This window comes from Salvelinus alpinus, chromosome 4 (genome assembly GCF_045679555.1).
Source record: "Salvelinus alpinus chromosome 4, SLU_Salpinus.1, whole genome shotgun sequence".
Taxonomy (NCBI): Eukaryota; Metazoa; Chordata; class Actinopteri; order Salmoniformes; family Salmonidae; genus Salvelinus; species Salvelinus alpinus.
In genome coordinates this window covers 32,568,437-32,583,233 of record NC_092089.1, presented here as the reverse complement: position 1 = coordinate 32,583,233, position 14,797 = coordinate 32,568,437, and the positions used below count along the sequence as shown (strand labels likewise).

The following is a 14,797-nucleotide window of genomic DNA, read 5'->3' as shown; positions in this document are numbered from 1 at the left end:
TCCCTGTCTCTCTCATTCTCCATGTCTCTCCCTTTCTCCCTCTCTCCCTCTCAGCCCTTTTTGTCACAGATATTAACCTCTAAAGTCTTTCAAGAAATCACATACTTTCTTCTCTGTCACTTTCTCTACAACCCCCTCATCTCTCTATCCTTGACAACTCCTCCACCTCTCCTGAACCCACTTTCTCTCTCTCTCTGCCCATCTCTCAGCTTTAAATACCAAATGTATGTTAACACTAACCCTCAATCCTTCTCCCTCTCCCTTTTCACACTTACTCCATATTTCTTGCTCTTCACACTTACTTCCTCCCTCCCTTTTTTCTGTCCATCTCCATCTCCAGCTGCCTGCATCTCCCTACCTCCATCTCTCTCCATCTCCACCTCCGTCCATCTCCCCCTATAGCTTCACTCTCTCTATATATATACTGTATATTGTTTTTCATCATAAATGTGTGTGTTTCTATGGGAGTGATATGCCACCATCAGCGCACCCCTGTCCCTTGCGCTTCCTCTCTCTAACAGGGGGAGGCGCCCATGTGCATGTGTGTGTGGTAGTGAGGGGGGCCAGTGGAAGGGGGCATGGCCATGGCCTGGGAGTTACCGTGTGAGTGTTGGTGTTGGAGTGTGTGGGTGTTGTAGGCCCCAGACGGTGGGGGCAGCTGGTAGCTAGCTCCAGAGGAGGACCCAGACCCAGGGCCCATGTTGGACCCCATGCCCCCACCTTGGTTGCCCTGCAGGGGGTTTTTGGTGGGCTGCGGGGGGGTCTGATTGATCTGGATGGAGATGTCGCTGGAGGCCCGGGAGTCACTACGGCCCCTCTTAGGAGGAGGCCATGTCTCAGGGTGGAGGAACTGGCCGCTGTAGTCGCTGCACTCAGACAGACGGGGGCGGTAGAGGGCTGGGTGGGGGCGGTACATCTCCTCCTCAGCATAACGCTTCATAAACAGATAGACTGACATCACCCCAGCCCCCTGACAGGAGAGAGAGATAGAGAGAGGGAGAGTTATGCAGGGATCAAACGGTTTGAAAGAAAAGGGAACAAGTAGAGGGGGTACATCTAGTGGGGAGGAGGTGGAAAAGAAAGTGAGTCGAGGGGATTAGTGAGCAATGGAGTAAGAGGAAGAGAGAGAGAGAGAGAGAGAGAGAGCAATGTGAGGACAAGAGGCAAGATGGGGAAAGAGGAGGAGTAGCAGGAGGAGGAGCAGGAGGAGGAGCAGAAGGAGTGGAGCACACTGAGCTGTCCATTGCACCACATTAGTGCAGTAATGCTGACGATGTGAGAGAGGCAGGGTGGGGGATGGAGGGATGGAGGGAGAGATGGGTGAAACGAGCAGAGAACATCACACAACACTGCACCGCTAACACGCACGCACGCACGCACGCACGCACGCACGCACGCACGCACGCACGCACGCACGCACGCACGCACACACACACACACACACACACACACACACACACACACACACACACACACACACACACACACAGACACACACACACACATACACACACACACACACACACACACACACACACACACACACACACACACACACACACACACACACACACACACACACACACACACACACACACACACACACACACACACACACACACACACACACACACACACACACACACACACAGAGAGGGAGGGAGGGAGGGAGGGAGGGAGGGAGGGAGGGAGGGAGGGAGGGAGGGAGGGAGGGAAGGAGGGAGGGAGGGAAGGAAGGAAGGAGGGAGGGAGAAGACTACTGCACTGCTACAGTATGTCAACATACCCACTGACACCCCAGTCTATCCCCAGAATACTAATCCTCACTAGCTCATTGTGTATTCAGCAGTGTTCTCCTGTCTTCTCTGCAGCAAAGTACAACAACAGTCCAGTCTTCATATATGCTATGTCTTATAACTGTCATGAATGTTTGAACTTAACTAGAGTATGCAGATGTACAGAGCAAATACTGAAACAAAGACTGTACTTGAGTTAGGAGTGATGAACTGTACTGTACTTAAACAGAGTTTGCACTCATCTGATGGGCACATAAGGAGTCGACAGTCAGTGGAATTAAAATTCATATCCATAATCACACACACACACACAGACACACACACATGCACACGCGCACACGCACACACATGCACACACACACGCACACACACACTCCTCTCCCCCTGATTGGCTATGACAACAGAGAGAGAGACGGGGGGTAAAGAAGAATGGCTCCTCTGAACTCTCCACTCTGACAGGACGGGGGTAAAGAAGAATTTCTCCTCTGAACTCTCCACTCTGACAGGACGGGGGTAAAGAAGAGTTTCTCCTCTGAACTCTCCACTCTGACAGGACGGGGGTAAAGAAGAGTTTCTCCTCTGAACTCTCCACTCTGACAGGACGGGGGTAAAGAAGAGTTGATCCTCTGAACTTTCCACTCTGACAGGACGGGGGTAAAGAAGAGTTGATCCTCTGAACTCTCCACTCTGACAGGACGGGGGTAAAGAAGAGTTTCTCCTCTGAACTCTCCACTCTGACAGGATGGGGGTAAAGAAGAGTTTCTCCTCTGAACTCTCCACTCTGACAGGACGGGGGTAAAGAAGAGTTGCTCCTCTGAACTCTCCACTCTGACAGGACAGGGGTAAAGAAGAGTTTCTCCTCTGAACTCTCCACTCTGACAGGACGGGGGTAAAGAAGAGTTTCTCCTCTGAACTCTCCACTCTGACAGGACGGGGGTAAAGAAGAGTTGCTCCTCTGAACTCTCCACTCTGACAGGACGGGGGTAAAGAAGAGTTTCTCCTCTGAACTCTCCACTCTGACAGGACGGGGGTAAAGAAGGGTTGCTCCTCTGAACTCTCCACTCTGACAGGACGGGGGTAAAGAAGAGTTGCTCCTCTGAACTCTCCACTCTGACAGAACGGGGGTAAAGAAGAGTTTCTCCTCGGAACTCTCCACTCTGACAGGACGGGGGTAAAGAAGAGTTGCTCCTCTGAACTCTCCACTCTGACAGGACGGGGGTAAAGAAGGGTTGCTCCTCTGAACTCTCCACTCTGACAGGACGGGGGTAAAGAAGAGTTGATCCTCTGAACTCTCCACTCTGACAGGACGGGGGTAAAGAAGGGTTGCTCCTCTGAACTCTCCACTCTGACCGGACGGGGGTAAAGAAGAGTTGATCCTCTGAACTCTCCACTCTGACAGGACCGGGGTAAAGAAGGGTTTCTCCTCGGAACTCTCCACTCTGACAGGACGGGGGTAAAGAAGAGTTGATCCTCTGAACTCTCCACTCTGACAGGACGGGGGTAAAAAAGAGTTGATCCTCTGAACTCTCCACTCTGACAGGACGGGGTAAAGAAGAGTTTCTCCTCTGAACTCTCCACTCTGACAGGATGGGGTAAAGAAGAGTTTCTCCTCTGAACTCTCCACTGAAAGGACAGGGGTAAAGAAGAGTTGCTCCTCTGAACTCCCGACTCTGTCCCATCAGCCCTTATCACACACAGGACAGAAGATGGCTGACAGCCACAGGAATACCCAGAGGTACAGGTTCTTCCTCAACACCTGCATACAGAACATCTCAGCCCAGGACAGATAATACTGTGGAGAAGTTACATTTAGAATGACTGATTTAGAATGTATAGAGAATAGTAGTATTTTGCAGAGGCATCATGATTTTTCCTGCCTCAAATTTAGCCTTGAAGTAAACATGCAACTTTGCAAGTCATGGTGATTTAAATGCATGGCTCCCTAGGACCTAAATTATAGCTGTACTTTCCCAGCATAATGCAGTGTAATGAGTGTTGTGATGAGGGTTGTAGGGAGGTTTGCCTCAGCCGGCACTACACTGTGGCTTTAAGATGGATAGGTCAGCTGGGCACCCCAGGCAGCACAGCAGTGGCAATAATGACGTCTCCTCAACTCCCCCACCACCTGCCCCCCTACCACACACACAAGCACACAAGCGCAAACACACACACACACACACACACACACACACACACACACACACACACACACACACACACACACACACACACACACACACACACACACACACACACACACACACACACACACACACACACACACACACACACACACACACACACACACACACACACACACACACACACACACACGCTGACCTCCTTGAGTAGGAAGGAGGAGGCTGCGAAGGCAAATGACCAGCCGTAGCGGTAGTTGAAGAACTGTTCAGGCTCCCTCGGTCTGTTCATCACCTCATCATTAATACTGGAGATGTAGAGCACCAGCCCCACCACCAGACTCAGGCCTGGAGAGGGAGAGAGGGAGAGAGAGAGAGGGAGAGAGGGAGAGAGAGAGAGAGAGAGAGAGAGAGAGAGAGAGAGAGAGAGAGAGAGAGAGAGAGAGAGAGAGAGAGAGAGAGAGAGAGAGAGAGATAGAGAGAGAGAGAGAGAGAGAGAGAGAGGGAGGGAGACAGAGAGAGGGAGGGAGGGAGGGAGGGAGGGAGGGAGGGAGGGAGGGAGGGAGGGAGGGAGAGGGAGGGAAAGAGAGAGGGAAAGAGAGAGGGAGGGAGGGAGGGAGAGAGAGAGAGAGAGAGAGAGAGAGAGAGAGAGAGAGAGAGAGAGAGAGAGAGAGAGAGAGAGAGAGAGAGAGAGAGAGAGAGAGAGAGAGTGTAAGGGGGCCAGGACCAAGTTTGGGAAACGCTGCTGTGTTACAAACAAATCACAGCAAAGGCAGGAATGTGATTATAATGACTGCTTTTTGGCCTAAAATAAGATACATGTTTTTCCTAACATATCATAGGTGAATTGTTATGTTTTGAGTGCCATTCTTGATATGTTCTCATCTCTCTCTCTCTCTTCCATAGAGAGAATAGGGAGTTCCCTCATCACTGCTTCCTCCTGGTCAGGAGAGTGAACTACAAAGCAGAAAAGTCCCCAAACAGCTTCACAGAGGATAGATATTTCTTTGATTTACAATACAAAATACAGTACCAGTCAAAAAGTTTGGACACACCTACTCATTCTAGGATTTTTCTTAATTTGTACTATTTTCTACATTTCTACATTGTAGTGAAGACATCAACACTATGAAATAACACATATGGAATCATGTAGTAACAAAAAAAGTGTTAAACAAATCAAAATATGTTTTAGATTGTAAATTCTTCAAACTAGCCACCCTTTGCCTTGTTGACAGGTTTGCACACCCTTGGCATTCTCTCAACCAGCTTCACCTGGAATGCTTTTCCAACAGTCTTGAAGGAGTTCCCACATGCTGAGCACTTGTTGGCTGCTTTTCCTTCACTCTTCCTTCACTCTGCCCATCTCAATTGGGTTGAGGTCGGGTGATCGTGGACGCCAGGTCATCTGATGCATCACTCTCCTTCTTGGTCAAATAGCTCTTACACAGCCTGGCGGTGTGTTGGGTCATTGTCCTGTTGAAAAACAAATGATAGTCCCTCTAAGCGCAAACCCGATTGGATGGCGTATCGCTGCAGAATGCTGTGGTAGCCATGCTGGTTAAGTGTGCCTTGAATTCTAAATAAATCACAGACAGTGTCACCAGAAAAGCACCCCCACACCATCACACCTCCTCCTCCATGCTTCACGGTGGGAACCACACATGAAGAGATCATCCGTTCACCTACTCTGCGTCTCACAAAGACATGGTGGTTGGAACCAAAAATCTCAAATTTGGACTCATCAGACCAAAGGACAGATGATTTCTACCGGTCTAATGTCCATTGCTCATGTTTCTTGGCCCAAGCAAGTCTCTTCTTCTTATTGGTGTCCTTTGGATGTGGTTTCTTTGCAGCAATTCAGCCATGAACGCCAGATTCACGCAGACTCCATTGAACAGTGGATGTTAAGATGTGTCTGTGGCGGTCCCCATGAGAGCCAGGTTCATCATAGCGCTTGATGGTTTTTGCGACAGCACTTGAAGAAACTTTCAAAGTTCTTTAAATTTTCCAGATTGACTGACCTTCATGTCTTAAAGTAATAATGGACTGTCATTTCTCTTTGCTTATTTGAGCTGTTCTTGTCATAATATGGACTTGGTATTTTACCAAATAGAGCAATCTTCTGTATACCACCCCTACCTTGTCACAACACAACTGATTGGCTCAAACGCATTAACTTCACTAGGGTAGGGGGCAGCATTCGTAATTTTGGATGAAATGCATGCCCAAATTAAACTGCCTGCTTCTCGGGCCCAGAAGATATGATATGCATATAACTGGTAATTTTGATAGAAAACACTCTAAAGTTTCCAAAACTGTTAAAATAGTGTCTGTGAGTATAACAGAACTGATTTGGCAGGCGAAAACCTGAGAAAAATCCATTCAGGAAGTAGTTTTTATTTTCTATTTTTTTTTCTTCTATTCAATGCCATTACAGTATCCATTGACTTTGGACTCAAATTGCAGTTTCTATGTCTTCAACTAGATGTCAACAGTCTTTAGAAATTGTTTCAGTCTTGTATCCTGAAAAATGAGGACGTAAGAGCAGTCTGAATGAGTGGACCCTAAAGTGTCACAGAGCTTTTTCATGCGCACAACCGAGAGAGTGCCTTTCTTGTTTACCTTTTAAATTGACAACGTTATTGTCCGGTTGAAATATTATTGATTATTTAGGCTAAAAACAACCTGAAGGATTGAATATAAACATCGTTTGACATGTTTCTATGAACTTTACGGATACAATTTTTTTGTCGTCCTGTTTTGACTGCGTTTGAGCCTGTGGATTACTGAAGAAAACGTGCGAACAAAACGGAGGTTTTTGGATATAAAGAGACTTTATCGAACAAAAGGAACATTTATTGAGTAAATGAATGTCTGCTGAGTGCAACCATATGAAGATCATCAAAGGTAAGGGATTAAGTTTATCTCTATTTCTGACTTGTGTAACTGTTCTACTTGGCTGGTTACTGTTTGTAATGATTTGTCTAGTGGGCTATGTTCTCAAATAATCGTAAGGTATGCTTTCGCCGTAAAGCATTTTAAAAATCTGACACCGTGGTTGGATTCACAAGAAGTTAATCTTTAAAACTATGTAAAATATGTTTTGTTTTCTGAATTTTTATAATGAGTATTTATTTCTGTATTTGAATTTGGCGCCCAGCAGTTTCACTGGCTGTTGAAGAGGTGGGACGCTAACGTCTCACGTACCCAAGAGAGGTTAAGAAGAAATACCACAAATTAACTTTTAACAAGGCACATCTGTTAATTGAAATGTATTCCAGGTGACTACCTCATGAAGCTAGTTGAGAGAATACCAAGAGTCTGCAAAGCTGTCATCAAGGCAAAAGGTGGCTACTTTGAAGAATCTGAAATATAAATCATATTTTGACTGGTATAAATCCTCTACCACTTCTCTCTCCCGGATCCGGGATCCTCCTCATCAAAAAAGCTGACTAGGATAGCCTAGCCTAACGGGACAGGGATATCATATAATATAATTTTCATGAAATCACAAGTCCAATACAGCAAATGAAAGATAAACATCTTGTGAATCCAGCCATCATTTCCGATTTTTAAAATATTTTACAGCGAAAACACAATATGTATTTCTATTAGCTAACCACAATAGCCAAAGACTCAACCGCATATTTTCACCATGTTTCTACCGCATAGGTAGCTATCACAAAACCGACCAAATAGAGATATAATTAGTCACTAACCAAGAAACAACTTAATCAGATGACAGTCTTATAACATGTTATACAATACATTTATGTTTTGTTCGAAAAATGTGCATATTTGAGGTATAAATCATAGTTTTACATTGCAGCTACCATCACAAATAGCACCGAAGCAGCCAGAATAATTACAGAGAGCAACGTGAAATACATAAATACTCATCATAAAACATTTATGAAAAATACATGGTGTACAGCAAATGAAAGATAAACATCTTGTGAATCCAGCCAATATTTCAAATTTTTTAAGTGTTTTACAGCGAAAACACAATATAGAATTATATTAGCTTACCACAATAGCCAAACACACAAATGCATTTATTCACCGCAAAAGGTAGCTATCGCAAAAACCAGCAAAAGATATAAAATTAATCACTAACCTTGAATAACTTCATCAGATGACAGTCTTATAACATCAGGTTATACAATACACTTATGTTTTGTTCGAAAATGTGCATATTTAGAGCTACAAATCCTGATTATACATTGTGAATACGTAGCATCCATTCACCAGAATCTCCAGAGATATTTTGGACACTCACCTAATCTGACCAAAGAACTCATCATAAACTTTACATAAAAATACTTGTTGTATGGCAAATGAAAGACACACTGGTTCTTAATGCAACCGCCGTGTTAGATTTTTAAAAATAACTTTACCATAACAAACAGCTTGCGTTATTGCGAGACAGCGCTCGCCAAAACGGCAGAGAATAGGAATCAACATTTTCCACAGAAATACGAAATAACATCATAAATTGTTCTTACTTTTGCTGAGCTTCCATCAGAATCTTGTACAAGGAGTCCTTGGTCCAGAATAAATCGTTGTTTGGTTTTAGAATGTCCTTTTCTTCTGTCGAATTCGCGCCACAATGCTAGCCAATGTTGATAACGTTCCCATTTTCTCTCGACGCAAAGAACGGAAAACTCCAAAAGTCCCAATAAACGTTGAATAATCTCATAAAACTCGGTTGAAAAAACCTACTCTACGATGTTATTATCACATGTATCAAATAAAATCAGAGCCGGAGATATTCGCCGTGTAAACCGAACGCTTATCAGAAGACAATATCGAGGTGCTTCGCGCGCCTTGGTAGACAAAGGAAATTCCTGACCTGCCACTCCAAAAGCTCTTGTTCGACCTCAGATCAAGCTAGACACCCCATTCCACCTTCCACTGCCTGTTGACATCTACTGGAAGGCGTATGAAGTGCATGCATATCGATAAATATAAGGCAATTGAATAGGCAGGCCCTGAAACAGAGCCTCGTTTTCAGATTTTTCACTTCCTGCATGGAAGTTTGCTGCAAAATGAGTTCTGTTTTACTCACAGACATAATTCAAACCGTTTTAGAAACGTCTGAGTGTTTTCTATCCAATAGTAATAATAATATGCATACTGTATGATCTAGAAAAGAGTACGAGGCCGTTTCATTTGGGCACGATTTTTCCCAAAGTGAAAACAGCGCCCCCCCTATTGACAAGAAGTTTTAACACTGTTTTGGTTACTACATGATTCCATATGTGTTATTTCATAGTGTTGATGTCTTCATTATTATTCTACTATGTAGAAAATAGTAAAAATAAAGAAAAACCATGGAATGAGCAGGTATGTCCAAACTTTTGACTGGTACTGTATGTAGACACATTGTCAACAGAAATTCCTGATGACACCAGTGATTGTTCTGCTCAACTTGACCTTATTCAGAGATATTATTCGCAGTAATAATGGTCAGACCCTGTTCAGGTGGTACAGGAGACATCCAAAAGTAAAAATAGAGCAATGATGGAGTGGCTAGGCTGAAACAGGATGAAGACAGAATGGGCCAGATATGAATCATCACACACAGATAAGTCTTGTTCAAATTAACATGACTCAGGAGTGACAGTGGATATGGACACATACAGTAATAATCAAGGCCAGATGGAGTGGCCTATTTACCTGAGAGGATGAATGAAGGCAGTAATAATCAAGGCCAGATGGAGTGGCCTATCTACCTGAGAGGATGGATGAAGGCAGTAATAATCAAGGCCAGATGGAGTGGCCTATTTACCTGAGAGGAGGAAGGCAGTAATAATCAAGGCCAGATGGAGTGGCCTATCTACCTGAGAGGATGAAGGCAGTAATAATCAAGGCCAGATGGAATGGCCTATCTACCTGAGAGGCCAGTAATAATCAAGGCTAGATGGAGTGGCCTATTTACCTGAGAGGATGGATGAAGGCAGTAATAATCAAGGCCAGATGGAGTGGCTTATCTACCTGAGAGGAGGAAGGCAGTAATAATAAAGGCCAGATGGAGTGGCCTATCTACCTGAGAGGATGAATGAAGGCAGTAATAATCAAGTCCAGATGGAGTGGCCTATCTACCTGAGAGGATGGATGAAGGCAGTAATAATCAAGGCCAGATGGAGTGGCCTATTTACCTGAGAGGATGGATGAAGGCAGTAATAATCAAGGCCAGATGGAGTGGCCTATTTACCTGAGAGGATGGATGAAGGCAGTAATAATCAAGGCCAGATGGAGTGGCCTATTTACCCGAGAGGATGAAGGCAGTAATAATCAAGGCCAGATGGAGTGGCCTATCTACCTGAGAGGATGAATGAAGGCAGTAATAATCAAGTCCAGATGGAGTGGCCTATCTACCTGAGAGGATGGATGAAGGCAGTAATAATCAAGGCCAGATGGAGTGGCCTATTTACCTGAGAGGATGGATGAAGGCAGTAATAATCAAGGCCAGATGGAGTGGCCTATTTACCTGAGAGGATGGATGAAGGCAGTAATAATCAAGGCCAGATGGAGTGGCCTATTTACCCGAGAGGATGAAGGCAGTAATAATCAAGGCCAGATGGAGTGGCCTGTCTACCTGAGAGGATGGATGAAGGCAGTAATAATCAAGGCCAGATGGAGTGGCCTATCTACCTGAAAGGATGAAGGCAGTAATAATCAAGGCCAGATGGAGTGGCCTATCTACCTGAGAGGATGAAGGCAGTAATAATCAAGGCCAGATGGAGTGGCCTATCTACCTGAGAGGATGAAGGCAGTAATAATCAAGGCCTGATAGAGTGGCCTATCTACCTGACAGGATGAAGAAGATCCCGGAGACGAAGGCCAGGATGGTGCGCTGGGGCCGGATGTGTCCGATGTTACTGATGACAAAGGCCGTGAAGACGAAGAGCAGAGACACCATGGGGAACGGAGTGGCCGTCCGCACCATCTCTACAGGGTCACAGTGTTAGAGGTTAGAGGTCATAGCAGAAACACCATGGGGAACGGAGTGGCTGTCCGCGCCATCTCTACAGGGTCACAGTGTTAGAGGTCATGGCAGAGACACCATGGGGAACGGAGTGGCTGTCCGCGCCATCTCTACAGGGTCACAGTGTTAGAGGTTAGAGGTCATGGCAGAAACACCATGGGGAACGGAGTGGCTGTCCGCGCCATCTCTACAGGGTCACAGTGTTAGAGGTTAGAGGTCATAGCAGAGACACCATGGGGAACGGAGTGGCTGTCCGCACCATCTCTACAGGGTCACAGTGTTAGAGGTCATGGCAGAGACACCATGGGGAACGGAGTGGCTGTCCGCGCCATCTCTACAGGGTCACAGTGTTAGAGGTCATGGCAGAGACACCATGGGGAACGGAGTGGCTGTCCGCGCCATCTCTACAGGGTCACAGTGTTAGAGGTCATGGCAGAGACACCATGGGGAACGGAGTGGCTGTCCGCGCCATCTCTACAGGGTCACAGTGTTAGAGGTCATAGCAGAAACACCATGGGGAACGGAGTGGCTGTCCGCACCATCTCTACAGGGTCACATTGTTAGAGGTCATGGCAGAGACACCATGGGGAACGGAGTGGCTGTCCGCACCATCTCTACAGGGTCGCAGTGTTGGAGGTTAGAGGTCATGGCAGAAACACCATGGGGAACGGAGTGGCTGTCCGCACCATCTCTACAGGGTCACAGTGTTAGAGGTCATGGCAGAGACACCATGGGGAACGGAGTGGCTGTCCGCACCATCTCTACAGGGTCACAGTGTTAGAGGTCATGGCAGAGACACCATTGGGAACGTAGTGGCTGTCCGCACCATCTCTACAGGGTCGCAGTGTTAGAGCTTTGAGGTCATGGCAGAGACACCATGGGGAACGGAGTGGCTGTCCGCAGCATCTCTACAGGGTCACAGTGTTAGAGGTCATGGCAGAGACACCATGGGGAACGGAGTGGCTGTCCGCAGCATCTCTACAGGGTCACAGTGTTAGAGGTCATGGCAGAGACACCATTGGGAACGTAGTGGCTGTCCGCACCATCTCTACAGGGTCGCAGTGTTAGAGGTCATGGCAGAAACACCATGGGGAACGGAGTGGCTGTCCGCGCCATCTCTACAGGGTCGCAGTGTTAGAGGTCATGGCAGAAACACCATGGGGAACGGAGTGGCTGTCCGCGCCATCTCTACAGGGTCACAGTGTTAGAGGTCATGGCAGAGACACCATGGGGAACGGAGTGGCTGTCCGCGCCATCTCTACAGGGTCGCAGTGTTAGAGGTCATGGCAGAAACACCATGGGGAACGGAGTGGCTGTCCGCGCCATCTCTACAGGGTCACAGTGTTAGAGGTCATGGCAGAAACACCATGGGGAACGGAGTGGCTGTCCGCGCCATCTCTAAAGGGTCGCAGTGTTAGAGGTCATGGCAGAAACACCATGGGGAACGGAGTGGCTGTCCGCGCCATCTCTACAGGGTCGCAGTGTTAGAGGTCATGGCAGAAACACCATGGGGAACGGAGTGGCTGTCCGCGCCATCTCTACAGGGTCGCAGTGTTAGAGGTCATGGCAGAAACACCATGGGGAACGGAGTGGCTGTCCGCGCCATCTCTACAGGGTCACAGTGTTAGAGGTTAGAGGTCATAGCAGAGACACCATGGGGAACGGAGTGGCTGTCCGCAGCATCTCTACAGGGTCACAGTGTTAGAGGTCATGGCAGAGACACCATTGGGAACGTAGTGGCTGTCCGCACCATCTCTACAGGGTCGCAGTGTTAGAGGTCATGGCAGAGACACCATTGGGAACGTAGTGGCTGTCCGCACCATCTCTACAGGGTCGCAGTGTTAGAGCTTTGAGGTCATGGCAGAGACACCATGGGGAACGGAGTGGCTGTCCGCAGCATCTCTACAGGGTCACAGTGTTAGAGGTCATGGCAGAGACACCATTGGGAACGTAGTGGCTGTCCGCACCATCTCTACAGGGTCGCAGTGTTAGAGCTTTGAGGTCATGGCAGAGACACCATGGGGAACGGAGTGGCTGTCCGCAGCATCTCTACAGGGTCACAGTGTTAGAGGTTAGAGGTCATAGCAGAGACACCATGGGGAACGGAGTGGCTGTCCGCGCCATCTCTACAGGGTCACAGTGTTAGAGGTCATGGCAGAGACACCATGGGGAACGGAGTGGCTGTCCGCGCCATCTCTACAGGGTCACAGTGTTAGAGGTCATGGCAGAGACACCATTGGGAACGTAGTGGCTGTCCGCACCATCTCTACAGGGTCACAGTGTTAGAGGTCATGGCAGAGACACCATTGGGAACGTAGTGGCTGTCCGCACCATCTCTACAGGGTCGCAGTGTTAGAGCTTTGAGGTCATGGCAGAGACACCATGGGGAACGGAGTGGCTGTCCGCAGCATCTCTACAGGGTCACAGTGTTAGAGGTCATGGCAGAGACACCATTGGGAACGTAGTGGCTGTCCGCACCATCTCTACAGGGTCGCAGTGTTAGAGCTTTGAGGTCATGGCAGAGACACCATGGGGAACGGAGTGGCTGTCCGCAGCATCTCTACAGGGTCACAGTGTTAGAGGTTAGAGGTCATAGCAGAGACACCATGGGGAACGGAGTGGCTGTCCGCGCCATCTCTACAGGGTCACAGTGTTAGAGGTCATGGCAGAGACACCATGGGGAACGGAGTGGCTGTCCGCGCCATCTCTACAGGGTCACAGTGTTAGAGGTCATGGCAGAGACACCATGGGGAACGGAGTGGCTGTCCACGCCATCTCTACAGGGTCACAGTGTTAGAGGTCATGGCAGAGACACCATGGGGAACGGAGTGGCTGTCCGCGCCATCTCTACAGGGTCACAGTGTTAGAGGTCATGGCAGAGACACCATGGGGAACGGAGTGGCTGTCCGCACCATCTCTACAGGGTCACAGTGTTAGAGGTCATGGCAGAGACACCATGGGGAACGGAGTGGCTGTCCGCGCCATCTCTACAGGGTCGCAGTGTTAGAGGTCATGGCAGAAACACCATGGGGAACGGAGTGGCTGTCCGCGCCATCTCTACAGGGTCGCAGTGTTAGAGGTTAGAGGTCATGGCAGAGACACCATGGGGAACGGAGTGGCTGTCCGCACCATCTCTACAGGGTCACAGTGTTAGAGGTCATGGCAGAAACACCATGGGGAACGGAGTGGCTGTCCGCGCCATCTCTACAGGGTCGCAGTGTTAGAGGTCATGGCAGAAACACCATGGGGAACGGAGTGGCTGTCCGCGCCATCTCTACAGGGTCGCAGTGTTAGAGGTCATGGCAGAAACACCATGGGGAACGGAGTGGCTGTCCGCGCCATCTCTACAGGGTCACAGTGTTAGAGGTCATAGCAGAAACACCATGGGGAACGGAGTGGCTGTCCGCACCATCTCTACAGGGTCACAGTGTTAGAGGTCATGGCAGAGACACCATGGGGAACGGAGTGGCTGTCCGCGCCATCTCTACAGGGTCGCAGTGTTAGAGGTCATGGCAGAGACACCATGGGGAACGGAGTGGCTGTCCGCGCCATCTCTACAGGGTCACAGTGTTAGAGGTCATGGCAGAGACACCATGGGGAACGGAGTGGCTGTCCGCACCATCTCTACAGGGTCACAGTGTTAGAGGTCATGGCAGAGACACCATGGGGAACGGAGTGGCTGTCCGCACCATCTCTACAGGGTCACAGTGTTAGAGGTCATGGCAGAAACACCATGGGGAACGGAGTGGCTGTCCGCACCATCTCTACAGGGTCGCAGTGTTAGAGGTCATAGCAGAAACACCATGGGGAACGGAGTGGCTGTCCGCGCCATCTCTACAGGGTCACAGTGTTAGAGGTTAGAGGTCATA

General features: G+C 48.2%; 1 protein-coding gene across 1 annotated transcript in view; it reads right to left on the bottom strand.

Annotated features, from left to right (window-relative positions):
* Positions 1-295: 295 nt before the first annotated feature.
* cacng7b (calcium channel, voltage-dependent, gamma subunit 7b) overlaps positions 296-14,797 on the bottom strand; it is a 36,341-nt gene continuing 21,839 nt past the window's right edge. The window contains exons 4-6 of the mRNA XM_071396608.1: positions 10,751-10,891; positions 4,137-4,282; positions 296-970 (exon numbers count right to left, since the gene is read on the bottom strand). Coding sequence (XP_071252709.1) covers positions 515-970; positions 4,137-4,282; positions 10,751-10,891 — 743 coding nt within the window. The 3' untranslated portion in view covers positions 296-514. The remainder of the gene's footprint in view (positions 971-4,136; positions 4,283-10,750; positions 10,892-14,797) is intronic.